The sequence below is a fragment of the Gasterosteus aculeatus genome, chromosome 14 (assembly GCF_964276395.1).
Source record: "Gasterosteus aculeatus chromosome 14, fGasAcu3.hap1.1, whole genome shotgun sequence".
NCBI classification, from domain to species: Eukaryota; Metazoa; Chordata; class Actinopteri; order Perciformes; family Gasterosteidae; genus Gasterosteus; species Gasterosteus aculeatus.
Window position 1 is genome coordinate 1,769,400 of NC_135702.1, and position 26,377 is coordinate 1,795,776.

At 47.9% G+C, this 26,377-nt stretch overlaps 3 protein-coding genes across 13 annotated transcripts; 2 read left to right on the top strand and 1 right to left on the bottom strand.

The window, feature by feature from the left end:
* The first annotated feature begins 9 nt into the window (after nucleotides 1-9).
* Nucleotides 10-7,660, top strand: rilpl1 (Rab interacting lysosomal protein-like 1). 8 transcript variants are annotated; one of them, XM_078088758.1, is made up of 10 exons: nucleotides 10-590; nucleotides 1,517-1,664; nucleotides 1,902-2,023; nucleotides 2,331-2,576; nucleotides 3,092-3,241; nucleotides 3,762-3,812; nucleotides 3,910-4,064; nucleotides 4,149-4,253; nucleotides 4,514-4,601; nucleotides 5,642-5,853. In XM_078088758.1, exons 1-10 carry the CDS (start codon nucleotides 300-302, stop codon nucleotides 5,645-5,647), a joined length of 1,362 nt encoding a protein of 453 aa, XP_077944884.1. In that variant the 5' UTR covers nucleotides 10-299; the 3' UTR covers nucleotides 5,648-5,853. The 8 variants fall into 8 exon arrangements, with proteins under 8 accessions (XP_077944884.1, XP_077944886.1, XP_040053366.2 ...); XM_078088760.1 differs by having other exon boundaries at nucleotides 1,905-2,023; nucleotides 5,642-5,763; XM_040197432.2 differs by lacking the exon at nucleotides 4,514-4,601 and having other exon boundaries at nucleotides 5,642-7,660.
* kmt5aa (lysine methyltransferase 5Aa) lies at nucleotides 7,460-13,243 on the bottom strand. The gene is made up of 7 exons (XM_040197464.2): nucleotides 12,086-13,243; nucleotides 11,113-11,257; nucleotides 10,684-10,990; nucleotides 10,505-10,592; nucleotides 10,087-10,146; nucleotides 9,578-9,768; nucleotides 7,460-9,410 (listed from the first exon to the last, which is right to left on the bottom strand). Exons 1-7 carry the CDS (start codon nucleotides 12,092-12,094, stop codon nucleotides 9,200-9,202), a joined length of 1,011 nt encoding a protein of 336 aa, XP_040053398.2. The 5' UTR covers nucleotides 12,095-13,243; the 3' UTR covers nucleotides 7,460-9,199.
* On the top strand, nucleotides 13,230-26,165 carry sbno1 (strawberry notch homolog 1 (Drosophila)). Of its 4 annotated transcripts, none has more exons than XM_040197330.2 (33): nucleotides 13,230-13,555; nucleotides 15,662-15,781; nucleotides 15,880-15,978; nucleotides 16,105-16,332; nucleotides 16,407-16,542; nucleotides 16,992-17,092; nucleotides 17,205-17,301; nucleotides 17,403-17,563; nucleotides 17,925-18,058; nucleotides 18,142-18,232; nucleotides 18,317-18,478; nucleotides 18,625-18,760; nucleotides 18,845-18,950; nucleotides 19,044-19,197; nucleotides 19,294-19,476; nucleotides 19,743-19,840; nucleotides 19,919-20,064; nucleotides 20,172-20,372; nucleotides 20,468-20,638; nucleotides 20,736-20,905; nucleotides 21,003-21,134; nucleotides 21,230-21,365; nucleotides 21,447-21,559; nucleotides 21,636-21,707; nucleotides 21,784-21,883; nucleotides 21,965-22,039; nucleotides 22,269-22,415; nucleotides 22,591-22,685; nucleotides 22,826-22,912; nucleotides 23,187-23,324; nucleotides 23,414-23,490; nucleotides 23,888-24,081; nucleotides 24,458-26,165. In XM_040197330.2, exons 1-33 carry the CDS (start codon nucleotides 13,451-13,453, stop codon nucleotides 24,598-24,600), a joined length of 4,308 nt encoding a protein of 1,435 aa, XP_040053264.2. In that variant the 5' UTR covers nucleotides 13,230-13,450; the 3' UTR covers nucleotides 24,601-26,165. The 4 variants fall into 4 exon arrangements, with proteins under 4 accessions (XP_040053264.2, XP_040053265.2, XP_040053266.2 ...); XM_040197331.2 differs by having other exon boundaries at nucleotides 13,238-13,555; nucleotides 16,410-16,542; XM_040197332.2 differs by lacking the exon at nucleotides 13,230-13,555 and adding an exon at nucleotides 14,372-15,196.
* Nucleotides 26,166-26,377: the final 212 nt, after the last annotated feature.

Below are 26,377 nucleotides of genomic sequence, written 5' to 3' on the forward strand. Positions count from 1 at the left end.
TCTCTGTTTAAAGATGGCGGACTTGACGATGGCGTCCACTCCGCTCGCTCAGCGACGGGGGCCGCGCAGGAAGGACAGCAATGGGCCGCAGCAGATATTTACCCCCAAACAAATCAAACCACCGCTCAACCGATACCGATGGATAATCGATAACTGCGGCGCGGTTTAATGCGGTTACACGTCGTGTCCGTCCGGAGTCCTACAGCTAAAGCTACAGCGGCGGAGTTGAGCTAACTTAGGAAGTTTTCCGGAGTAGTGCGGGGTGGTGGTGTCGGGGGGGGGGTTAAAAGGGCCCGAACATGGAGGACTCCGGGGGGTCGGCCCTGGAGAAGAACGTCGCCGACCTCACGGTCATGGACGTGTACGACATCGCCGCGGCGGTGGGCCAGGAGTTCGAGCGGATCATCGACCGGCACGGCTGCGAGGCGCCGTCCCGCCTGATGCCCAAAGTGGTGCGCGTGCTCGAGATCCTGGAGGTGATGGTGAGCCGCGGCCGCGGGAGCGCGGAGACCGACGAGCTGCGGCTGGAGCTGGACGCGCTGCGGCTGGAGAGGGTGGAGAGGGTGGAGAAGGACAAGAAGCACAGGAAGGTCTGTGTCTGTGACACCCCCCCCCCCCCCTAAACATAATCATCAACAACAACAACTACAAAATAAAAGTTTGCTTGACAAGTATCAGGAAACCCACAAAATAAACATACTCATCTACAAGTAATGGTACATAAGTGTTGTTCTCAGAAGAATGTGCTTGTAATGGAGTAGTTTTCTTCTGTCTTTAAAGACAAGACGGAGCAAAGAACTGCCCCATCTGATGGGGTGAAACCGGATTTTAACCTGACAGCCCATCAGAAGTCTGTCGCTGACTCAGGAACTCTTCACTCCGCACTCGTGTTCGTTTCCGTTTAGTCATCCGAGTATATTTGAGGCTGAGAGGAATCAAAGTGTCCGCTCGGTTCTTCTCCTTTCCCCGAGTCTCACTACAGTAGATGGAGCAAAGGTCTGCTGTGGACGTAGTTCAGACTCCAAAAACAATCAATTATTCTGTGTTGCGGTCAGCGGGCTGCGTGGACGGGAGTCCTTTTTACCGCTGAGATCACAGCAGCTGTGCGTCCACCTGCTCCTCCATCAGTTAGTCCGTGTGTGTTTGTGGTCCGTTTGACGGTTTGATCGGTGGAACAATAAGAGAAATAAACTATCTGACGGAGGCAGCAGGAGTCCAACGCTGTGTTCACAGACGTTTTGTTTTTATCCAGTAATCACAGTGAAGAGATGAAAATATTATCTAAATATGACTAAATGCAACATTAATTCTTTAAGTGTGTAACGCACATCAAAACAGATCTTCTACTTGTACTGTAGTGAAACACACACACAGACACACACCCACTGAGACTTTAAAGAGCAGATGTGCAACGCTTATATGAAAAAGTACATGTTGCCCCCAAGAATAGAAGTCTGCATGAAGCCACACGTCCTCCACCCGATCAATGACGCCATTGAGCCGCTGTGTGTTCCAGGAGATGGAGCTGGTGGAGGACGTGTGGAGGGGAGAAGCTCAGGACCTGCTCACTCAGATCACTCTGCTGCAGGAGGAGAACAAAAGCCTCCTCACCAACTTCTCCAACAAAGACCCCATGAGTGAGGAGGACCTGCAGAGGCACGAGGGTGGGCACGCACACACACACACACACACACACACACACACACAAAGGAAGCCTTCTCTACTGGCCTCGTCCCTGCATGTGGTTTCACACAGAGGACACACACACACGCTGTGGACAGACCGGCCTCAGTGTGCAAGCGCACCTGCTTCACGCACAGGCACACGCTCACACCATCGCTCGCTCCCGTTAAGGCGATTGTGAAGCACTCACACGGCGCCGTGGTCATGTCTGGGGTCAGCAGGTATGACGGAGAGGGAGAGGCAGGTGATGAAGAAGCTGAAGGAGGTGGTGGACAAGCAGAGGGACGAGATCCGGGCGAAGGACCGCGAGCTGGCGCTGAAGAACGAGGACGTAGAAGCAGTAAGGGACACGTTAGCTGTTTGAATCGTTAGTTCATGTTCACACAAGTTATTATATTAATATTATTTATTCAACAGGCTCTTTTCGGTTCTGGCTTCTGAAATGTGAATATTTGAATAAATGTGGATGCAGAACCGTGTTAATCACCGATATAATGCTAATTCAACACACGCGAATCGCTGTTTCTTTTGGTAAATGATGGATTAACTTCTATGGCATGTACATGTATGTCTGCAGAGGGACTTCCTCAAGGCGGCTGCAGAAGAAATGAAATGTCATATTTACGGATTATTTAACACTATGACAGCTCCAGCAGCAGCAGTCCCGCCTCATGAAGATCAACCATGACCTGCGCCATAAGATCTCCGTGGTGGAGGCTCAGGGGAAGGCGCTGATCGGGCAGAAGGTGGAGCTGGAGGCCGGGGCTCAGGCGCGGGGTCAGGAGGTCGGAGCCCTGCGGCAGGAAGTCGCGCGCCTGAGGGAGCGGCTTCACGGAGACCTGCCGCCCCAGGACCCCGAGGACCCCCCCCCTCAGCCCCCCTCGCCTGCAGAGGTAACACCGGAACCATCAGCTGAGCCACATCTGGGTCGGAATCCAGTTTGAAATTAGCTTCTAGTTTCCGTTTTAATAGATTATATTGACTTAATGGCATCCTATTGCAATGCAAGTGCAGTGCATTGTGGGTAAACAGTGTTGTCTATTTTCCTTCTTTCTCAATCTTTCGTTTTCTTTCCTGCTGAGACTAAGATCCGTACAGCTCTCATCTCTGCTCAGCATCTACAGACAGGAGCCCATTAGCTTAGCTTAGCATAAAGACCTTTCTCTTTTCACCACAAACCGCCATAAAAATCCCAGCTACATAAAACGTTGGTGAGCTTTAGAGCTGCTGCTCGACAGATATTGCTAGCTGTCTTTATGCTAAGCTAGGTTAGCCTAGCTAAATAGTTTTTAATTTGTTTGTTCACTTTTTTACAAAGCAACATAATAAAATATCACGTGAGAAGCTTCAACCGCGTAGCTGAAGACGTCTGTGAGCGGAGATAACAAAGTGCCTCTTGCTCCACCAGCGGGTGGACGCCGGGTCACACAGGCCCCGCCCCTCTGAGCTGATGGTGGGCGGGTTTGAGTCCGCCTCGCCCCCCCTGCCTGGTTCCCTCAGCCCAGAGGGCCACGAGGATGAGGAGGAGGAGGAGGAGGAAGAGGCCGTGTTGCTTTGGGTAATACGGACGTGCTCGAGTTGCTGTGATTTAACACGTAGAAACACAACGAGTCGGCTAACCTCAGCGCCACTTCGCTAACCTCTAGACCCCGCCCACGGCCCCGCCTCTAACCGCACGCCGCTCCTGAAGGCGGGAAACGGGACGTCCAGCTGACGCCGCATGACGTCTGGTAGACGGCGCGCCGCGCGTGTGTCGGCGGTCCTCAGACGACTGGTTCGCTCTGCGGGTTCGTCGTGCCGGCCAATCAGATTGCGTCACTCTAAGCCGCGTTTCCTCCACTCTAATCTGCAGCGTCGCTCTCAGTAGTCGGGTTTTCCTCCTCGCAAGACGAATGTTTGAGCATGCGCCCACGCAGCAGTCGCTCGGCTGCCATCAGACTACTGAAGAAGAAGAAGAAGACGGCGAAGAAGAAGAGAAGAGGTCAATAAAGCGGTGTGAGGAAGGTTTAAGTCACGCGGTGTTGTAGAAGGCCGAGCGGCGCCCCGTGTCTGACTTAGAGCTCCGTGTTTGCCACCAGGAGGCGATGTGCCATGACGACATGCCTGCTGTGTTCCAATATTTTACCAAGGTATCCTCACTTCCCTCCTCCCGCCTTCCTTCCTTCCTTCCTTCCTTCTTCCTTCCGTTTTCATCTAGTGTCCTCTGACGCGCTTGTCTCCCCGCAGGAGGCGCTGTGCGAGGAGGAGGCGGGGGGCCTGGACCCCAAGGACCCCAACCGGCCCCGCTTCACCCTGCAGGAGCTGCGGGACGTCCTCCACGAGAGGAACGAGCTGAAGGCCAAAGTGTTCCTGCTGCAGGAGGAGCTGTCCTACTACAAGAGGTGCTGGTGGCGCCGGCACAGCGGCGGAGCGGTGGCACAGCGGCGCCCGCGTTGCTGACGACACGTCTCCTTGTTTCTTCACAGCGAAGAGGCGGAGGACGACATCTTCACTTCGTCTTCGTCTCCTTCCCCCGAGCCGAGGACTCGCCCCCGCCCTTCTGCCCAGCCGGAGTCGGGGATCAAACGCCTGTATGTTGATCGCTGCCCCCCCCCCCCCCCCCACAACCCTCCGGTGTAGCACATGACACACACACACACACACACACACACACACAATAACACACACGGGACAAAACCAGCATTCCAACATGTCTTTGTTCTCTTACCGAACCAACGCAGGACTTTTTTTAGTTTAATGGGAACTTTTCATGAAAGGTCAAAGGTTGATGTGCCCCCCTCCCCCTCCCCCCCTCTCTCTACACACCTCTCCCTGTGCTTCTGTGTACCAGGATCTTCACAGCCATTATGCCGATGGTGGCGGCTGGTTTGATCCCAGACGACCCCACTTTACAGCCAATCAGACGCCTCATGTCGCTTGTACGAGTCTTTCTTTGACCCCCCCCCCCCCCCATGCATGTGCCAGTCTTTCATTTACCCCGCTTTGTAGTATTCTGATTGGCTGCTTGTGGGGCTGTCTGGTCTGAATCAGCCAGTCAGACTAAAGCCTGGTTTATGCTTCTGCGTTTTCAGAGCGACGCAGACGCAAGACCCCCTTGCGTGTCCCTTGCGTGTCCCTTGCGTGTCCCTTGCGTGTCTTTTCACACCTCCTTGCGTCCTTGCGAGTGTCGAGACATTTTTCTAGGCTTTCGACGCAACCCTCCCGCAGCGCACCAGGCAGCGATTGGTCCGCTAACTACGTCCTTTACGGAGTCTCACATTTTTAAACCAAGAATTATTAAATTATTAAATCATTATTAAAACCAAGAATGTTTACGACAGAACGGAATAGATTGAAGAACTTCTGTCGGAGGAAATGCGTAAATATGAGCGCTTCTACAAGCCGTCGTTGGCGGGTTTAGAAGCGGGTTGGATTCACGGAGGGAGATCGCCGCAAACGCCGGTTTGCCGGTCGAGAGGAACAAAATTGTGGAGGAAGATACGGGACAAATGTGTCCGCGATGAAAAGCAGCAGCGGCGACGCACGGGGCAATAAAGCCTATGATAAATAAATAAACAAATAAATAAATAGCCGTGACTCTCTGGGTCGCGTCACTCCGCCTGTTGTTCTGGAGGCGAATCGCTCTGCAACACACGCAGAACCATGAACTGAAACGAGTGCGTCGACGCAACGACCCAGAAGCATGCGCCGGCCTTTAACATGTAGTCTGTTGTCACCCCCCCAACCCCCCCCCCCCCCCAAAGTGACCAATTTGACGGCTTGTTCTCTCTAAACTCTGAGTGGTTGAATAACTTCTAGCAGGCGATGAACTTCATATTTAAATCTGATGCATCGATCATCATTACTGAATGACAACAATAACACGCTTCTCTGCACGCACACGCACACACACGCACACACACGCGCACACGCACACACACACGCACTAAACCCTCCGTCCCCTCTGCTCCTTTTTTAGGTTTAGTTTCTTCTCGCGGGACAAGCAGCGGGGCTCGCTGCGCGGCGGGCAGTCGGAGGGCGGCGTGTACACGGAGGAGGCTCAGGAGGCCCTGCAGCACATGTAAGTGGTGGGGGGGGGGGGGGACTACGGGACTCTTTTACCGATGGATTACACCCCCCCCCCCCAAAGGTAAATAGAGAAACCCACCTGACTGAAAACAGGCGCGAAAAGAAGAGAACTTCATAGTAACAAACTGGCACGTACAGATTTTAATGATGGAGGAGGTGATGGAGGAGGGGGTGTGATGGAAGATGAGGAGGTGATGGAAGATGAGGAGGGGTGATGGAGGAGGAGGAGGTGAGGGAGGAGGAGGAGGGTTGATGGAGATGGGGTGATGGAGGAGGGGTGATGGAGGAGGAGGTGTTGTTGCTCATCTTTATCTTCACTGTGAATGTCTCCTCCTCGTAGGACTTCAAACCAGAAGAAGAAAAATGTGTTTTATTTATATTCCGGCGACGTGCAGTAAAAATGTGGAAGCCCACTTCTTCCTTCTAGAAAAGGAAAAACAAACGCATACAAACAAAAGGGGTTTGACCGGATAAGAATAAAAAATACAACTAGTGATGTGATGAATCATATAATAATGTCATGTTTAGAGGTTTTTAATAATAATAAATCCTAATACCTTCTTAGTCTTTCCCCATAGAGGCTTTGTTTGTAATTCTGAATATTATATTGATAATATTAAGTAAAGATATGATGTCGTATAATGTTTAAGAAGCACATGATGTCAGTAAAAAGAAGTTATTAGGATTTTTAAGAATAATCATATTTAGCAACTTGTCATATTTCTGGCTTAGTAGATCGTAATACTGTTTAAAAGTTTAAATTAGATTTTTTGAATTGATTTTGACTAATACAGCTAACAAATACCCGTCATGAATCGTTTAATTATGTTCTTTTCTGTGGTTGAATTGGGCTTCCATAAGTTGATGAGAGCAATGGAAGCCGTGTGTTAACAAGCACATGTGCAGCGTGTTAAAATACAAAAGCAGCTTAAACCTTTAAGCAGGAAACATTCTCACATTTCACAAACGCACCAATTAATGCTCCTTAAATGCATCTCCTTTGTTTGAAAAAGCTCCTTTAATCATTTCACGGCGGGTTTGTGGTTCTTATGTCGAGGATGAAACCGGAACATGAAGTTAAATCATAACTTTTTAATTTGTGCTAAATGTGATTGAAGTATAGTTTATTAGATCGTATATATTATGTTATAAGAGGGAAGTCGATCGATCAAAGCTTGCCAAAAATAAAGCCAGTTTTCTGAATGTTTATCTCATAAATTTGAGTTTTCTCACAGTTACTTTTAAATCTGAGAGAATGTAGAAACACAACATTAGGATGTGTGTTTAATGGCTCTTTGTCTTTAATATTATTATATATATAATAGGCAGCAGCATACATCAGATTACATCTGGAAGTTAAAAGGGAAACTGGTCAAAATGAAACTGAGCGCGTCGTCTCTTCCTGATCGGAATCAAAAGGCTTATTTAATGTTTATTTAACGAGCCGGCTTCTATTCACGGCTCCTCAGTAAGAAAGTCTGAGGATTCTTAACTCTTAAATACTTTTACTAAAGTACAGTACTTGTGTATTTATAAATATGTATATATATACATACAATACGTATGTTTGTGTGTATTAATATATATGTGTACATGTGCATATATACATATATGTATTTGTACTCATACAAACTAACATACACTATTTAAAACACATGAATTTGATTTGCGAAGTTAAATTGAGGGAAAAAATGGACTTTTGTGCTCATTGAAAACTTGTAATAGTTTATTTTAACACCAGAACAATTGAGACTTTGCTTCCTGTTGCATGTCACACGTCACATACTCCTGCAGAGCGCGCCGCTCTCTGACAACCGGACGCGTCGGTCGGGGAAGGAAAGTCAACTGGCTGAAATGTGCTTTATTGGGAACACGGCATTTGGAAACCATTAAAACGGAATCAAAACAATCCTGAAGTATTTGGGGTTTTATTTAACAAAGTCCCGTTTATGATTCTCTTGAACACTTTCGTGGAAAACGTGTACAACCTGAGCAGCTACACAGATGATGTCTGACCTTTCAAATCCTGGATTTTATGCATAATTGTGATTAAATGTAATGAAAATGAATGATGCTTAAAAAAACATTTGGGGAAATACGCTTCTTCTTTCTGAGACTTGATGAGAAGATCGATACTGTCGGATGAATTTGAACGTGCAGCTACAGGAAGTAGTTTGTTAAAGCTGCAAACTAAGGGAAACTGCATAATCATATAACAATATTGGGTAGATTTCTTGAGGCTACAATTCATGGAAACTCCATTTGGAAAGAAAAATACTAAAATACAAAACGACCTGCAGAAAGGTTCAAATACTTTCACATGGAACAATAGTGTGTAAAACCTGCAGAGATATACAGAGTTCACCAAAGACACGGCTGCAATGCATTCTGGGAGAAGATACCAGCAGACGCTTTGAACCGTTTAGTTTTACTTTGTCTGTTAAAGGAAGAGTTTGACTCAAGTCAGAGCCAGCAGACCGTTAGCTTAGCTTAGCACAAAGACTGGAAACAGGGGGAAACAGCTAGCCTGTCCTGAGAGAACACAATGAGACTTTAAACACGGCTGATTTTTACCAGCTAGGCTACAATGCTAAGCTAATGAATGTGTTGTCAAACCAACACAAGGCTGGAACCGTTTTATTATTTGGTCACTTGTGATAAAAAAACGTGTAAAACTAAAACCGCCCATAGAACTTAACGTTAAATGTAGAATTTCTTCTTCCGCCATAAACCAGCCAGATAAAATGAAACATTCCTTCCCAATACGCTAAAATTAAGTTTACGGTTTAAATGTTTTAAAAAAAGAAAATTTAGATTTGGCTACTTTAAAGGCCATTTTGCAGATTAATTAGCTTTGATATTTAAATACGTGTATGAAAAGAAAACACCAAACTACATAAATATATTTACACAGTGCAGTATTAAGTGTGTTGAGATTAAAATGGAGGTTTGACAAGATCTTGTCGACATGTGGAGAAACCTTTTAATGTTAGTAGATATGTACCTAATAAACGTTCATGTGCTGCAGCTATCGGACAACTTTAAATGTTACAAAAATACAATATTGTTAAAAAAAAAAACGTCCTTGTTTGTATTGGACTAGTTTATCCTCAAAGTGAGTGTTTTCAACATGAATCCTTCATGTGATCAAGACCCAAAACATGAACCACGACCACACGGCGCTCAACCACAAACTGATTATATTCATAATTTGCATCTCGTCGTTCTCGCTGATTCCTCCTGGAAAAAGAAAGGAAAGACGACGGCCCCCCGGGGGGCCCCGGGGGGCCGCGGGAGTATTGCTGGGATCCAACGACCTATTGGGATAAAAGTATAAAAACGACCAGCTGGAGGAGCGTCGGACGCACGAAATGTGCTGCAAAACAACCAATAAATAACAAGCACACGCCCCCTTCGCTCTCCTACGTGGTGGGGGGGGGGGGCGGGGTCAGTGTTTGAGCCACGGGTGGGCGTCGATGGAGGCCTTACTGCGGTCGCCGTAGTCGTAGAGCAGCTCCTCGCCCTCGTCCACGCGGCGGGAGGCCACGAGGACGAGGTGGGGCACGCCGTCGATGTCGTGCAGTTTGGTTTGGCAGTTCCCGTTCTTGCTGTGGTTGATGAGGCGGCCCTTCCGCTCGCTCTCCCTCGTGGCGTCCACGCTGTCGAGGCGAAGAACAAGAAGGTCAGTATTCGGGCGGGAAGAAAAAAAAACGGCGTTTTGAGATGCGATGAGAAGAGAAGCGGCGAGGGATCACCGCCCGTCCAAAACAACTAAATAAAGAAGAACAACGAGGGACTGTGTGCTCACTGCACGCTTTGGTCGTACCAGTACGTCTTGCCGAGGTACTGGAAGTAGTACATGTAGCAGCCGGTGGCGGGGTCCTCGGCGTACTCGGCCTCCCGGGTTTTGGCGTCGGTGATCTGCAGCAGGTCGCCGTGGTACTCCACCACGTACTCGCCCTTCTGGAAACAGCGCGTGGCGAACACCGCTCTGCCCTTTCCTTCTATGTGCTGCACCTGGAAATGAATAAATGGGGAGTTTAAACATTATGAGGAGTTTTCAGTAGTCATTCTGTTTCCATCTCAACTTCCTGTTAAATAATCCCTCTTAATTAATGCTTCTCTGGTCATGTGATTAATCCTGCTGTCACTCAAATCGCCCCTCTGACTCTCGCTGCGAGTTCACTGCCTCTGATTGAATTTGCATGACAGAAGCAGTGAAACACAGCGAGGGGGCGGGGCCACGCGTCAATCTCGTCAATCACCTGGACTTTAATTCAAGTGCTAAATTAGTGAAAAGTCGACAAAAGCGTCTTGAAGAAGGACCCTTCGTACCTCCATTCCTTCTTCTATTCCCTTTGTGATGAGATCGTCGATGAGCCTCTTTTCTTCACACTGCCACACAAAAGACACACAAAAGACACACAAAACGGCGTTAACGACCACACGAGGTTTTAATCAGCCGGGCAGGAAACAGCAGCAATGGGAGTTGGATTCTGGAATGACCTTTTTTAAAGTCAGTTTTAAAAAGGAAGGAAAAAAAAACAGTTAAACTGTCCAAATAAAACATTGGTCGTCTAGTTGGGAAAGTTTTTTTGTCAGGATACGATCATCAACGCCACAAACAGGTGAGCAGAGACTGATTGTGCAATAGGGACGTATATATTCTCAATATTGATGAAGACGGAGGGCGATCACCTAATCACCAACCTACTGGTACAATAACTAACTAGAGAATACAACGGCTACTGACCTTGAGCTCTGTTTGACTCTTTCTCGAGCTTCGTCTTATCGGATAGTAGTCGGTTACTTTTCGGTTCTGGGAGTTTTTCCCGGCTGCACTGAAGTGGGAAACAACAACAGACGTGGTTAACGATCCCTCAGATGGTCCTGGTGGGATCTCCTCCTTCAAATCAGTAACTCGGGACTTACATTCTCAGCGTAGACTTCTTTTCTTTGACCTTTCGGCAGCGGCCTCGGCGCTGGCGGCTTTGCAGAGCGACGATGCTGCTTTTGTTGTTGTTGTTATTGTTGTTGTTGTTGGCAACGTGGAGCGGAGCGGGAGACGAGCTGGTCTCCGTTTGCAGAGGGAGTTCGGCGGGGGAACCGGAGCAGGTCTGAGCGCGGTGGAGCGGTTCCCCTGCCCAGCGGGGGGAACACTGGCTGTTGCTGCTCTCCATCTCGGGGTAACGGGTCTCCGATCCTCTCGGCGCCGTGCTGGTGGCGTCCGTTCTCCGGCCTCGGCGGGGGGGGGACAACAAGGTGGTTCAGCTCCTGTCTCGCCGCTCTCTGCTACGCAAACCTCCCAAAATGCAGAAATATATATGGTGGACACAACCATAGAGGCGGAGCTTCACTCACCATCTCCCTGCCTGGGGGCGTCGCTTGGCTGGAAGCACGGCGGAGAGCGCCGCCCCTCCTGGGTGAGCTTGATTTCGTCATGAGCGGGGGAGATGGACCTGGAGCGGCTCAGCACGGTGACGGAGTGGCTGCTGCATACGGTCGGCTGTGAATGCAGAGAGAGTTACTGCCAAACGGTCCCGTGACAGCGGCAGTGAGTAGCGTTAATACCTCGATGTTCACTTCGCCATCAGCCAATGATCACATGAGATCGGTTTGTTGGTTTGCTGACATTTAGTTGCATCGGCTCTCAATCACGCACATTAACACGACTTGACTCATTTTGAGGGAGGACTTTGAGTTTGCAAAAAGGCGTTTTTGTTCAGAGAAAGTTTTGTTTATGCAAAACCGAGAAAGGCAAGTGAGAAAGACCAACCTCACTGAAGCAAAGCAGCGATGAACACAGACGTGAGAAGAGTCTGTAAGGACATCCCTGTGGTTCTGCATCAATGTGTTTCACATGAAAGGGAACCTTTCCTTCAGTTAACCACAAACAAGCACAGTGCTGAGATGTCCAGTGCATTGCTGGTGTGGGTGGGGCCCTGGAGCTGGTGTGGGTGGGGCAGTGGAGGGGGGAGGGGGGGGGTGCATGCTGGCTGCACACTCCCACATCAACTCTCCCATCAGTCCCTTTAAATCCACAGGCCTCCTGGCTCATCATTTACTGCTCAAAACGCTTCAACAGCCGCAAAGAACAGAAAGAACTCCCACGTGTTTCTCTGCGGTCACGTGATGCCGCAGATCACGTTTATGTCCGTAGAACGTCACGCGCGTGTGAAGATGAGCTAATGTTAGCTCGCGTGTAGCTCCTGTAACTACGAAAGTTTTTAAAAAGAAAAAACTGTTACATTTAACGAAGTCAACGTTTTAATACAAAAACACGCTGGTCTTGCTTTTCCTCCCCGGTGGAGCCCCCCGACAACATAAAACTTACCCCGTTCATGTTCGGCTAGTTTCCGTGTCTCTCTCTCTCTCTCTCTCTCTCTCTCTCTCTCTCTCTCCCTCTATGTCTCTCGCTCCTTCACGGGGACCGAATGCAGCCGGATGGATCCGCCGGTCGGAGAGATAACCTCGCCTCCCCTCGTACGGTAGTGTCCTTGCGACCCCCTCCCGTGGTGAATGGTGGCCCTCTTTTATTGTTGTTGTTTCACGGCCGGCAGCTCAACCGATGCAGCCTCCACAGCTCCTTTCCGCCATGTTTTCTCACCCTTAATGGGGAGAGGAGGGGAGGCATGTCGCCCCCTACAGGCCGATGGGAATATTGCGTGTTTTTATTTGTATTAGTATTTGCACATTGTTGAGGTGCTTCGACTTAATTTACGACATAAGACATATTTGTTCCTCCGGTAACGTTAATTGCTGGTTGTATAGATCATTCAAATGGTAATTACAATGGAAAATGTAAGACAATGTGAGCTGCATGTTTACCAGCGTTAACCTCAGAGTGATGAAAACGTTCATTCAAGGCAGTAATAACAATACAAATAGTGTGGGAGATTAGATTAGATTCAACTTTATTGTCATTGCACAGGGTACAAGTACTGAGGCAACGAAATGCAGTTTAACATCCAACCAGAAGTGCAAAATAGCAAAAAGTGCAGAGTATGTGCATATGTAAAGTGTAATAAGTGAATAAATAGATATGTACAATAAGAAATAGTTGTGCAATATGAGACACACATAAACATGAATAAACCAGACAAATTGATATTATATTTGTTATATTAATACGAGTTATATTTGCCTTTTGCAGTGTAATGCAGTTATGGGTGTGGTTGGTCCAAGAATTTTTCCTGTAATCCGGCATTAATTTATTAGAAATGTATCAAAAATTGTAAAACTAGAATATATAATTTTAATATTGAAAACACACAATTGAACATTATGATATTGCGTTTTAGATTAATTATTAAAGACCTTGATACCATATATGTATTAATAAAGTCACATCATTTTTCACGGTGTCATACAAGTACTTTACTGAAGTAAATTATCTGAATACTACGACCAGCACTTGAAAGGAAGAAGAGCAGAAGACAGAAAAAAGGGAAGAGAACAACGAAGAAGAAACACTTTTCATCGTCACTTCCTACCAAGATCTCGCGGGGTCACGTGACGCCGCATTAGCTCGCTGCTGACTCTGCTATGTTCGCGCCAACGTTTTAGAAATGCCTAATTTCTCGATTTCCTCGGTGCGTCTCGTCGGCGGGACGCGGCGCGTCCGTCCGGAGACCCGTTTTCATCGACGCCCGGCGAGAACTTTGACTGCGAAAACGGGCCCGCGCGTCACGTGACCAGCATGCGGCTGGAGCGATTGATAAAAAAAGATGGCGTGAGCTCAGCGGAGCGAACAGGACAACAAACCGCCGAACCGGAGCGGCGAGAGTGGCTGCTGGACTGTCAAGTAAGTTGATTTTCGGCGCCTCGGCGATCCGTTTCGTTTAACGCCGACGATCCCGGTTATTAAAAAGACTAACTCCTCTCGACGCGGTTATATTGAGATAAAAGTAAGTGTTATATTTCGTTTGGAGGCTTTGACAGCGGTAGCTGCGTATTCGGTTTACTCCTCGTTGCTAATGTTAGCTTAGCGACGGCAATGACACGGAGCCGCCGTCAACAACATCACAACAATGCGGGGTGACCGTTAGCTAAACCCGGCCGCCGAGGCAAGCGGCTGCGGGGAGGTTGGGGAGGGACACGCCGAGACTTGAGGTTATTCAGGCATGTCAACGTAATGTGGGTGTCGTTTAAAGGCGTTTTATTAGCAATTAGCATCCAGCGCTCCTAGCTAGCTAAACAAGCTAGCTTTGGATTGCACCTTATCAACCTGTTCATATTCTATGACCTGTCTCCATCCACTGTGAACTTTTATGACAAATATAGTTCATAGTTTTTCACGTAACGTTAAAGAAACGTACGTTACACTTTACATTGAGAAGCATTATTAGCTAACGTTACTCATTTCGGGGCAAATAAATCTACAAAAACCACGAACCTAAAATAATTAGGAGGAAGGAAGGAATTAGATTACGGTGAAAATACTGTTGACCGAAAAATATTTTGGTTCAAGATTAATCTAAATAGCGTAATCTATTCCAACGGGCTACACTTGTATTAATTGCAACGGTAGGCTATACACAAATAACGTTAAAACGTCACGAACGTTTTATGAAAAGTAATCTTTAAGAAAAGTTATTTTCGAACAAATTCTTAAATTAACATGAACTCAACGCACATAATGTGTAATTGCACCCGTGCTAACAAGTTATTTCCAGGACACTTTCCATTCATTTTTAAACTCTTCTCACGTGTTATGCGTGTGTTATGTATGTTCGTTTTTTGCATCTTACTTAACTTTTTACTTTTTTTAAACTGCTGCAGAACGGAAGCGCTAACGTGACATTGAGACTCTTTCCGTTGGCAGCACGCGAGTCTTCCCTTAAATGTGTATTTTTCTGCACAGGGTTTGGTCTAACTACGTTAGACGCGTGGACTCGCTGTGTCCCTGGAATGAACGTGTGTGTGGGGGGGGCTTTCAGTTCAGGTCGCTAGCTCTCGGTTAGCACAGTTAAGCCGTGTCACCCTGACTCCACCAGGCCAGTTTAGCTTGTGAGACCCATAGCCACGCGGGGTGGGGGGGGCAGCCGAGTTAGCTCTGTTAGCTCTGTTAAACTCTTAAATCCACCGGTGCGTAGACGCCTGCTACGGTCGCCAAAAGAAGGTGCTAGTCGGTAGTCGGTGTTAATGTGTTTTTAACCGGCAGAGCTGGCGAGGAGTCCGGGGAGGGGAAGCTTCATCTGATGCGGAGGCACCAGGAAGTCGTGCGCACCGAGAGGAGGGCTTTGCAAACACGTGTCTTGTTTTGGGTCACTTTGGTCCGCGTCCGACCCGCAGAGCGGACGTTGCGGCGAGAAATGTTTAACTTTAATCCTGCCATCGTTACTGATGATGTGGCGTTGGTTTAGATCTCCGGAGTCACGGTTACGTTTTTAGTGTTTCCCCTCACGTGTCTTTCGGCGTGCGCTGAATGAGGATCTACGCCAAGGTGAATATTCTAAGTGGGTTTAAAATGTTCCTCACGTCCCGGTGGACCAAACAGCCTCGTTTGTTAGTTAAAGTTGGTGTTTGTGACATCGTTTTCTGTTTTTGCGCGTGCAAAATATGCTGCTCCTAATATTAATCGGGTGATTTTTTTTATTCATGCATCTTTTTTTAAGGTGGGTCATGTTAATGCACTGTTGCATGTATTTACTCACTTTACTGCACACGTCATTGATGTGTTCACCATCTAGTTAATGTTAATCCATTTGGTCAAGGATTCATCTGACTTGAGTTTTTTGAGTCTGCAAGCTACAAATGTTGTTAAATTCTTGTATTACAATGTAATTGTATTTGACAATACAATTACACTGGTTTTGTGCAGTCGATTGGTCATTGATTGTTTCACCGCTAAACCATTTTCCTTAGTCTTATCAGTTTTTTAACGTACATCTACTTTTCTTATCTACAGATGGATCCTGGTCAGGATTTACTTCTCGCTGCCCTGAGTGAGAGTGGAATTTGTCCAAATGATTTTGGCCTGTTTGATGTTGATTCTCAGGACACTGCACAGCCCTCTACAGCCCAGCAAGTAAGAATGTCTTTGGTGTTATGGAGAGAGAGAGAGAGAGTCATTCCTTCATGTGCTCATAGCTTAATGTTAATGCTCTGATGTTGGTCCTTTTCCAGTCCATCTCTATCAGTGCCCTGGATGTCGGCGGGGGGGCAGAGTCGGTGGAAGTTGTACGAAGTGAGCCTCCAGCTCCAGTCCCTATAGTTACTATCAGGGTGAGATTACACTGCATTGAGTTCCCATTGGTAATTGTTGCACACATAATGCTATGTTGCAGCTAATGTATTGTTTTGTGGTATGTAATAAAGTCAACTGGACTCTCTGCTCACTGTCTCCAACAGCACAAACCTCAGCCATCGACCACCACGTTTGTCTTAAATCAGCTGAATCAGTTGCCGTCACTTGGAAGTAATGCGACCAAACAATGTGTTGCAAACCCCATCAAACACACCATAACGGTCACCAAAGTGGTCCATGTGACTAACTCGGCCCTGCGAGGATGTTCGAGCCCCTCCATCACAACTACTCCTTCGTCAGCGTCCACGTTAGTGCCTTCTAACCGAGAGCAGGTATGTTTGTCGGGACTTAACGGCACAGAGAGAAGCTTCTTTTTCGGTCATGCTGATTGTATTTTTTCTTCTAGCAGATTCAGTTGAAAGACCTCCTTCGCTCCGGCAATGTGAAGAGCGCGGGTCTGAAGGGCAACAGCCTGATGGAGCTCATGAGGCTAAAGCCTCCACCCAACATTGCTCCACCAGTAGCAACGGCAACAGCCACAGGTAATTTTGTGTTTGTTTTTCTTACATTTTAATGGACTATTAAGTTCGTGTATGGTTTTCAATCATCCAAATTTGGAGCGATTTTAAAGGTATCAAAAGAGATAAGAACGCATTCGTATGCCATCCAGGGAACCGAACCGACGAGCTAAAAGCAGTTTGGGACTTGCCCTCCGTCTTTAGTCGGAGCAACAAAAAAACGCATCCTTTTTTTCTGTAAAAGTGAAACTCACCACATAAAGAACTTTTATTTCATTATATACTTATTTATTTTGGTCCAAATGTTGGTAATTGCGATCACATTAGACAAAGAAAAGCTCAACTGAGATAAATGATCAAGGTAACAGTTTTGCCTAAAAATAATATTTATCAACGTCACCAAAAGACTTACTTTTATGTTGAGCCAAATACAAATACTTTAAAATAAAAGTTGGTCTATGTTGTTGTTTCAGGTGAAGTGAACAATGGGATCAAGAAGGAAGTTTTTGGTAAAGATGCTGCCAGAATCTGGATTAATGATGACATCAAAATGCAACCCTTCCCGCACTCTCTGGTTAGTATTTTAATATAGATTTTTAGAAAGCTCGTGATCGCTGCCAAATGTGTTGGCACGTTGTCACATTTGGCAGGTTGGTATTGACGCATGCGTCCATCTGTGGTGACAGAAAATCCCCGGGATGAAAGAGGAGGATGAGCCTGAGGAGGAAGAGGAGGACGAACTGGGCCACGCAGAGACGTATGCAGAGTACATGCCAATGAAATGTAAGTAGTACCGTTGAACCGCGATCGCTCCGTGAAATCAAACAACATGCATCCGGCTGTTAATATCCCGAGAAAACTCAGCCGTCTGTTTGCCACCTCAGTGAAGATCGGCCAGCGGCATCCCGATCCCGTGGTGGAGACCAGCTCGCTGTCCAGTGTCAACCCTCCAGACGTGTGGTACAGACTGTCCATCTCGGAGGAAGTCATCGATCGAGGCTGCCTGTCGGCTCTGCAGCTGGAGGCAATAACGTACGCGGCTCAGGTGAGCCGAGTGGACTGTTTTGTTAATGATTGACCGCTGCGGATGTAAAGACGAATTTGTAAACCGATATTTATATCAATAAATCGGCAGGATCGATTTTACTGATTTATTCTGTTTTTCTTGGAAGAAAGTGCTCAGTGAATAAAATGTATTTTATTTCTTTTTATTAAAACTTTTAATAAAATTACTAAAATGTGAATAAAACTGAATTACATATTTATAGAGTGAAACTAAATCAAAATCAGGGAATTGAAGCTGGAGGTATAATATAATATTTCCCTGTTGTATTTTTTTGTGACTCGACTCGTTCTGGAAGAAAACGGTTCAGCTCTTATCGTTTTGTTTTCCCTGTGCACCACAGCAACATGAGACATTCCTCCCCAGCGGTGATCGGGCCGCTTATTTAATCGGAGACGGTGCCGGTGTGGGGAAAGGTCGGACCATTGCAGGGGTCATCTACGAGAACTACCTTTTAGGCAGGAAGAGATCTCTCTGGTAAAAACCCCAAATCCTCGACCTCTTATTTAAACACGGGGGATTACAAAGTATGACCTTCAAACTAATGTTCTTCTGTTCAGGTTTAGTGTCTCTAACGACTTGAAGTACGACGCTGAGAGGGATCTAAGGGACATCGGCGCCAAAAACATCCAGGTTCACTCGCTGAACAAGGTCAGAAACTTTCACCAAGCTCTGGCGAAAACGCTGCCTTCTGGATCACAATGTGTCACTCAACTCGTACGTTTTTATTTTCAGTTCAAATACGGGAAGATTTCCTCAAAACACAACGGGAGCGTGAAGAAAGGTGTGATATTCGCCACCTACTCTTCTTTGATCGGAGAGAGCCAATCAGGAGGCAAGTACAAGACCAGATTCCAGCAGCTTCTCCACTGGTGCGGCGAGGACTTCGACGGAGTCGTATCCTTTCAGCCTTCGGTTGGTGGAGTCGATGCCGAGATGAGGATTACTCTGTTGTTGTTGTTGTTGTTGTCGTTTACCTGACTGAATTTGATGTTCACGAGATGCTTGTGGACCATCGTTTCCCTTAACCGAGCGTCTTTCAGATTGTGTATGACGAGTGTCACAAAGCCAAAAACGTGTGTCCAATCGGATCGTCCAAACCGACCAAAACCGGGCTTGCGGTGTTGGAACTGCAGAACAAGCTCCCCAAGGCTCGGGTCGTGTATGCCAGCGCTACAGGTCAGTAGACGCAAACGACTAAATCATCACTTTACGTTGTGACTGCAGGTGAATAAAAAATTATCTTTATTTCCTTCTGTCAAGGTGCCTCTGAACCGCGGAATATGGCCTACATGAACCGCTTGGGCATCTGGGGCCATAAAACGCCCTTCAGAGAGTTTGGCAACTTTATCCAAGCTGTTGAGCGCAGGTTAGTTTCCCCTTTTGTAGCTGAATGTCACAATATCTGACAGGTGATGAGTAGGAAAAGTCCTCATGTGTCCGTTTCTTTGTTTCTGTTCAGAGGCGTTGGCGCCATGGAGATAGTAGCCATGGACATGAAGCTCAGGGGGATGTACATTGCCAGGCAGTTGAGTTTTACTGGTGTGACGTTTAAGATTGAGGAAGTTCCCCTGACTCAGCAGTACATCAACATGTACAACAAGTCTGTGAGGCTGGTAAGCACAGTGAGAAGAAATGCCTCCCAAGCGCGTCCCCGCCGTGCTTCTGTTGGTCGTCGCAGTTGATAAGTGGGTGTCTCGTGCTTCTCCCAGTGGGTGAGTGCCCGGGAGCGGTTCCAGCAGGCGGCGAACCTGATGGACGCCGAGCAGCGCATGAAGAAGTCCATGTGGGGCCAGTTCTGGTCCGCTCACCAGCGGTTCTTCAAATACCTCTGCATCGCCTCCAAGGTCCGCCGAGTGGTGCAGCTGGCCAGAGAGGAGGTCCAAAACGGGAAGGTGAGACCACTTTTTGACTTTGTTTAATTTTTAACGTGTTCACAGCGAGACAAAGTTGGCTCTGGTACAGAGCGCCTGGCACCCCCACCCTTCCACAGAGGAGCACCATCACATGATCGATGTCGGCAATGAGTCATTTGTTTCTCCGTTATTTACATTTCAATGCTCCACTCCGCCGGCTCATCAGCTGTTTATCACTCGGCTGCTTTCCTGAAGCGGTTGGTGTTGCGCTGCCCGCTCTGATGTAATCCACGTCTCCTCTGCAGTGTGTGGTCATCGGTCTTCAGTCCACTGGAGAAGCCAGAACGCTGGAGGCCTTGGAGGAAGGAGGAGGAGAACTCAACGACTTTGTGTCCACTGCAAAGTACAGACTATTGTTGATATTTTCTTTTTAATGTACATTTTGTGCGTGTTGCCATAATGAAATGTTTTGTCGTTCTAGAGGTGTGCTGCAGTCCCTCATTGAGAAGCACTTTCCAGCTCCTGACAGACAGAAGCTTTACAGCCTGCTCGGCATCGACCTCCCGACCAAGAAGGCTCCTGCTGAGCCGCCGTCTCAGCAGGAACAGAAGGGAAAGAAGAGGAAAGGTAATGAAGACTTCATAACCCGTGTCTCTGTCTTAAAAATGCCGTCCATAAATGTGCTTTAATGTTAATTTACCTTTTCTTTGCATCCTGTCTGCTCATCTCTCCAGGTCCAGAGGTGAAGAAGCAGAAGAAGAAACCCCGCAAGCACGGCGGCCTGTCGGGCACCAGCTCGGACGAGAGCCAATCAGAGGACTCGGACAGAGAGTCTGTGAAGGACAGCGACGAGAGCGTAAAGTCGCTCAGCTCGGGGGACGAGGACGACGACTTCAACCCGTTCAGAGACGAGTCCGACGACGACGAGGAAGACGGTGAGTCTTCTGCTGGGAGGTCAAGAGGCGATGAAAAATATGTTTATTTTTCCACTTCAGTGCTCACAAACGTTCATGCCGCCCGTGTGTTTCAGATCCGTGGCTCTTCAGAAAGGAACCGAAGAAAGGGAAAGAGAAGAAGAAGAAAAAGAGGAAGAGGAGCGTTGATCCCGACTCCATTCAAAGTGCCTTGTTAGCCTCGGGGCTGGGCTCCACCAGGCCTGCTTTCACCGCCCCCGTTATGCCCCCCAGCACCCCCACCGCAGGTAAGCAGACAGCGACACGGAGGGGGGGGGGGGGTCAGCAGCAGCAGCAGCAGCATGCTGAGGGTTAACGGACGCCTCGGTTGTACTTGCTCATCAGTCAAGGCAGAGAGTCAGCTCAACTGTCTGACGAGCCAGGACGCCGTGGAACACGCCCAGATGATGAAGAAAGAGCTGCTGGAGAAACTGGAAGATCTGGCTGAGGATCTTCCTCCCAACACTCTGGACGAGCTGATCGACGAGCTGGGAGGCCCCGAAAACGTAGCTGAGGTACAAACAGCCGGGGAAGTCGGATTTTTCCTCATGTCGAAATGTTGGATCATTTGTTCCGCTAATTGACTTTGCTGGTTCTTCTTCTGTGCTCCAGATGACGGGTCGCAAAGGTCGCGTGGTCAGCAACGACGACGGCAGCATCACGTACGAGTCCCGCTCCGAGCTGGACGTCCCGGTGGAGATCCTCAACCTCACAGAGAAGCAGAGGTTCATGGATGGAGAGAAGGTAAAGGGGCCGACAGACTCTTAAAGAATAGCGGCTGCTTATCACATGTTTTGATGTGAAAATAAGGCCCTGCTTCCCGTTTCCTTTTCAACCAGAACATCGCCATCATCTCGGAAGCTGCCAGCTCGGGTATTTCCCTGCAGGCGGATCGCCGGGTGAAGAACCAGCGGCGGAGGGTCCACATGACACTGGAGCTCCCGTGGAGCGCCGACAGAGCGATCCAGCAGTTCGGTCCGTAGACGCGTACCGGACCGTCTAGTCTGCGACGCGATGAACGCGTGGCTTTAAAACGTTCCGTTCTTCTGTTCTCAGGGAGAACTCACCGGTCGAACCAGGTCACGGCGCCGGAGTACGTCTTCCTCATATCGGAGCTGGCAGGAGAGCAGAGATTTGCATCCATTGTTGCCAAAAGACTAGAAAGCCTGGTAGGTCTTAATCGGAACGTGTTGTGAGGAAACGCGGACACCTGAAGGACGCATTCACTCGCTCTTTCTCTCTCAGGGGGCTCTCACACACGGAGACAGAAGAGCGACGGAAACTCGAGATCTCAGCCGGTTCAATTTTGACAACAAAGTAAGCACGAGACGCTTTGGTCCGGGAAGTTCATTAGTTTCTATCTGCCGGCGACTCACTCTCCTTCTTGCTGCAGTACGGAAGAAACGCTCTGGAGATCGTGATGAAGTCCATCGTGAAGCTGGATTCCCCCCTCGTGTCTCCACCCGCTCACTTTAAAGGAGACTTCTTCAAAGGTAGCGTTTGTTTACCTTTCAGTGAATATGTCTGACACTGCACACCTCGTTCATGTCTCCATGGTTCTCTTTGTCCTTCAGAGATTCAGAGTGGATTAATAGGTGTGGGCCTCATAAACATGGAGGACCGGTCTGGCACGATGTCGCTGGACAAAGGTGAACGGACATGCGATGCTGATGTCACTTTTTTGCTGATTAAGTTTACTTAAACACAAAATCTCCCTCAACTTCTGTACAAACGTTTGGGTGAATATTCCTGTTTTTTTTCATATGAGATTTCTTTCTCCCCCCTAGACTTTTTAGCCCTGTTCTATGTGTCCTGCGTTGCATGTGCAGTTTAGTGAGTCCCCACATGGACGTAATCCAAATACTGTTTCTGCTGCAGACTACAACAACATGGGGAAGTTCCTCAACCGGATCTTGGGCATGGAGGTCCAGCAGCAGAACGCCTTGTTCCAGTACTTCTCCGACACGCTGGCAGCCGTCATTCTGGAAGCCAAGAAGAGCGGCAGATACGACATGGGCATTCTGGGTAAGCCGGGCGTCACTCTCCACTTCTGTCGTACTGATACAGAAGCCGGCCTTCAGCAGGAGGCGTTCCTCCGCGTTGTTACTCACAGGGGCTTTCCGCTGTGACGAAGCGAGTTGAGGCGTAATCGTCTCTGATGTGAGACGTGTTAAAATCTCTCCTCTTCCTCCTCCTGTAGATCTGGGCAACGGGGACGAGAAGGTGAAGAAAGTGGACTGCAGGAAGTTTCTAACGCCGGGCTACACCACGTCCGGACACGTGGAGCTCTACACCGTATGTTGTCAGATATATATATATATATATATATATGTATATATATATGTGTGTGTGTGTATGCATGCATGCATGCATGCATGCATGCATGTTTGCTTATCAAGGAGATGGCGGCGCCACCTGACTGTTGTGTCTCACAGGTGAGTGTGGAGAGGGGGATGTCCTGGGAGGAGGCCACGCATGCCTGGGCCGATCAGAGCGGACCAGACGACGGTTTCTATGTTCAGGTATGAGGAGGTTCATTATGTTTCTCTACCAGGATGGAGGTCAAAGTTACCAAAAATATTTACCAGATTGACTGGGACTTTATACAAGTTTATGTAGATGGTTGAACTATCCGGGCGCACAACATCTAACCTGTGATGCAATGTACGAGCCCGAGTCATAATGAATATTTGACTTGACTAATGTCCTCCAGAGACGCAGCGGACTTGTTCCATGGCGAGTGAACAGATTTGTTGTGAAATGTCTCCGAGTACAACGTGTGCTTTTTGTTTCCAGATGAGGAACAACAAGAAAACGGCCATCCTGGTGAAGGAAGTGAACGCCAAGAAGAGGCTCTTCCTGGTGTACAGGCCCAACACCGGCAGGCAGGTCAAACTGGAGGTCTACGCAGACATCAAGAAGAAGTTCAAAAAGGTCACACAACCTTCTCACTAGACTTTGGGTAGAACTCTTAATCCGCTGCGTGGGGACACGTGATTGATTCGTTTGTTTTTTCCTTCCAGGTGTTGTCCGATGACGCCAAGCAGCACTGGATGGATCAGTACACGTCGTCGGCTCAGATCTGCTCCCACGCTTACTGGTACGCACGCTTGAGATCTCTGAAGGTCTCGTCTGCTCACATTCTCTATTGTTTTTTTTACCACTCGCACCAAAACAACAGTAGCCAGCCGATGTGAAAATGATTTGATCCTTTTTCAAAATACAGTGACATATTTTAATCATAGATTTACATCCCTTGTGGAAATAGACGATGAGTTTACGGATTACATTCAAATTCAGGGTTTAAGTTCATCTTTCGACACAAGCGATACAACTCTAAGCACAACAATTACGATAATGAGTCAATGATCAAATGAAGCCGTAACAAGACCATGTTACATGAAGGCCAGTCTGCAAAATGAGTTTCTAGAGACAAATCTCCAGATTATTGAACCCTCTGTTCAAAGCTGCTCTGGTAACGCGTGTTGTTTCCGCAGGCGAGGTAACTGCAAGAAGGCGTCGGTGGGGCTGCAGTGCGAGGTCGGCCTGCGCTGTCGGACCTACTACGTCCTGTGCGGCTCGGTGCTCAGCGTGTGGAACGAGCTGGAGGAGGTTCTCACTCCGGTCAGCGGAACCAACGTGAAGGTTCAGATCGTCAGACTGAGAACGGAAGACGGGCAGAGGATCGTCGGTGAGTCCACCGTGAAGCTCCGCGCCTCTGAAAGGGACGAAGGAGTGAATTCAAGGCTTTCGCGCTGCGCTCGTCGGGGACGTTACTCCCCTGTGATCGAGGCTCTTCTTGATTTGGTGGATTCGTTTTATTATTTTATTATTATTTACACTGCAGAGAAACTAATATAACAAATTAAAACTGACACCTTTTTTAGTCATTGCGGCACAAGACATAAACGCCATTCAAAATGGGGGGGGAAATGTGCCGGATTATTCTGTGACTCGTCACCGCGAAGGTTTCCAGCTTGATGTTTATTTATGTCGTTCTAACGGCAATATCTGAAAATGGCCGAGCCGTTCCTGCGTTCACGGTTCTCTTGTGTTCTGTCTTGCAGGACTGATCATTCCAGCGAACTGCGTGTCTCCGCTGAGCAACAAGCTCTCCACGTCGGACCAGTGCCAGCAGCTCGCCGTGCAGGAGCTCCAGAAGCGCCAGCAGCTCCACCCGCAGAGCCTCTGTCACGCTCCCAGCACATAGCCTGTGGGGGGGGGCGCCACGCTCAAAGCCCTCCTCGAGTTCACCTCCACGCGAGACCTCCTCCCCGGCGTCTCCTAAATGTCGCTCTGAGCCGCCGGTCCTCAGACGCGTTGTACAGAGAAAAGATTTCAGGGTTTTCTTCCTTCTCTTTTGTTTTTTTTTTAAATCTCCAGAGACTCTTATTTTTCACCTAGACGGGCGTTGATGGGTGATGTTTTTGTCCTCTGACATTCAGAGTGGGAAGGTGTGTGACGTATCGATGGAGGCCCCCGGGGGGGCCCGTCGAGCTGTCGCCTCCTCTTAGCTGGTCAGCCCTGGACCGCCTGGTATGAAGCAGAGACTTGTTCCTGGATCAGACCAAAGGTGGAGGAGACGTCTTTTTGAAGTCTGATCCCAAAAGTAAACAAACAAACAAAAACAGGCATTTGATGCTCCGCTACAATTCCATATTTATATACATCAGTTAGCGGCTCGGACGGGATTCGGCACTCGTGCAGAGAGATTCAGTTTGAAGTACGAACCTGATCGGGAGCCAACAGGAGCCATTTGTTTTCATTTCAGGCTGGATGATTTTGTTCCTCTTAGTGACGTAGCTCTAATAATCCCACTCGCCGTCCTCAGAGTCCTCGTCACGTTCCCGCTGTTATCGTTCCTCATGTTGTTACTGGACATTAAAGGAACAGTTCAACACAAAATATAAGTGCACACGTGTCACCTGCAGCTTTATTCGTCAGTCTAGCTGGTTCTGCTGGGTCCTTCCAGGTGTTCCACATGTCTGGCTTTAATCTGACACGATGGGACTAGATGTTCTGCTCGGCGCTGCATTAGCTGCTCGCTTCTCTCCGGTCAGCCGACCCGTTGAGTTTGTGTTGGTGGATTCCACCTTTGGTCTGACAGATCTCCTGTGATGTTGTGACGTGTAATATACAGTACAAGGACGTTTGTATTTAGATGTTTATTCTATGGACTTCTGCTCAGGGGTTTAGACTCTTACAAAGACCCTCTTTTGGAACACAAATGGTTCACTAAGTATCTGAAAACACGCATGAACGGAACCCCAAATGCTGCTTGGACGCCTGGTCGCTCCTCCGTGGTTATCGTCTTGTTTGCGGTGAAGCGTCTCGCGCCCCGGCTGCTCCTCGTCCCACGTCGCTTTGACTTGATCTGCACTGGAAGGGACGCGTCGTGAAGCTGTGGATGAGCTCATGTTGCCGACTGTTCCACGCGTTCACCAAACGAGTCTTTGTGTCATACCAATGTGCGTTTTGTACACTTTGTAAACGGATGAAAACAAAAGAAACGTTAACAACGCAGGCCGCCGGAGGGACTTCACTGATCTGCTCTTTAATCAAGAATTATTTTTAACTTGAATGTCCGCCAACATCTTCTGTTTTTATTTTGTCTTTCTGAGATGTTAGAAAAGCGAGCTCCTGAAGCTAAAAACACTTGGACTTTTTTTTTTTTTTTTTTCCTCCCATCTTTGCACGAGTTGCACTACTGACCGAGTTGTACAAATATTCACCTGTACATGAGTGTGGTGCTCAATAAAGCTTGGTATACTTCTACATTGTAGTACTGTTAATTGTACTACAGCGACGCGGGATCCTACTGGATGAAGCTACGGGATGTTTTATTGATTAAAATGTTAAATAATTGGGACAGATAATCACTTGCCAGCATTGATGACCTCGTTCCATTTGGGCTTCTTCCACCTCCATTACAGATTGCAAAGGATTTTACTATCAAAAACAAGCTCAGATTCTAGTTTAGGAAATAT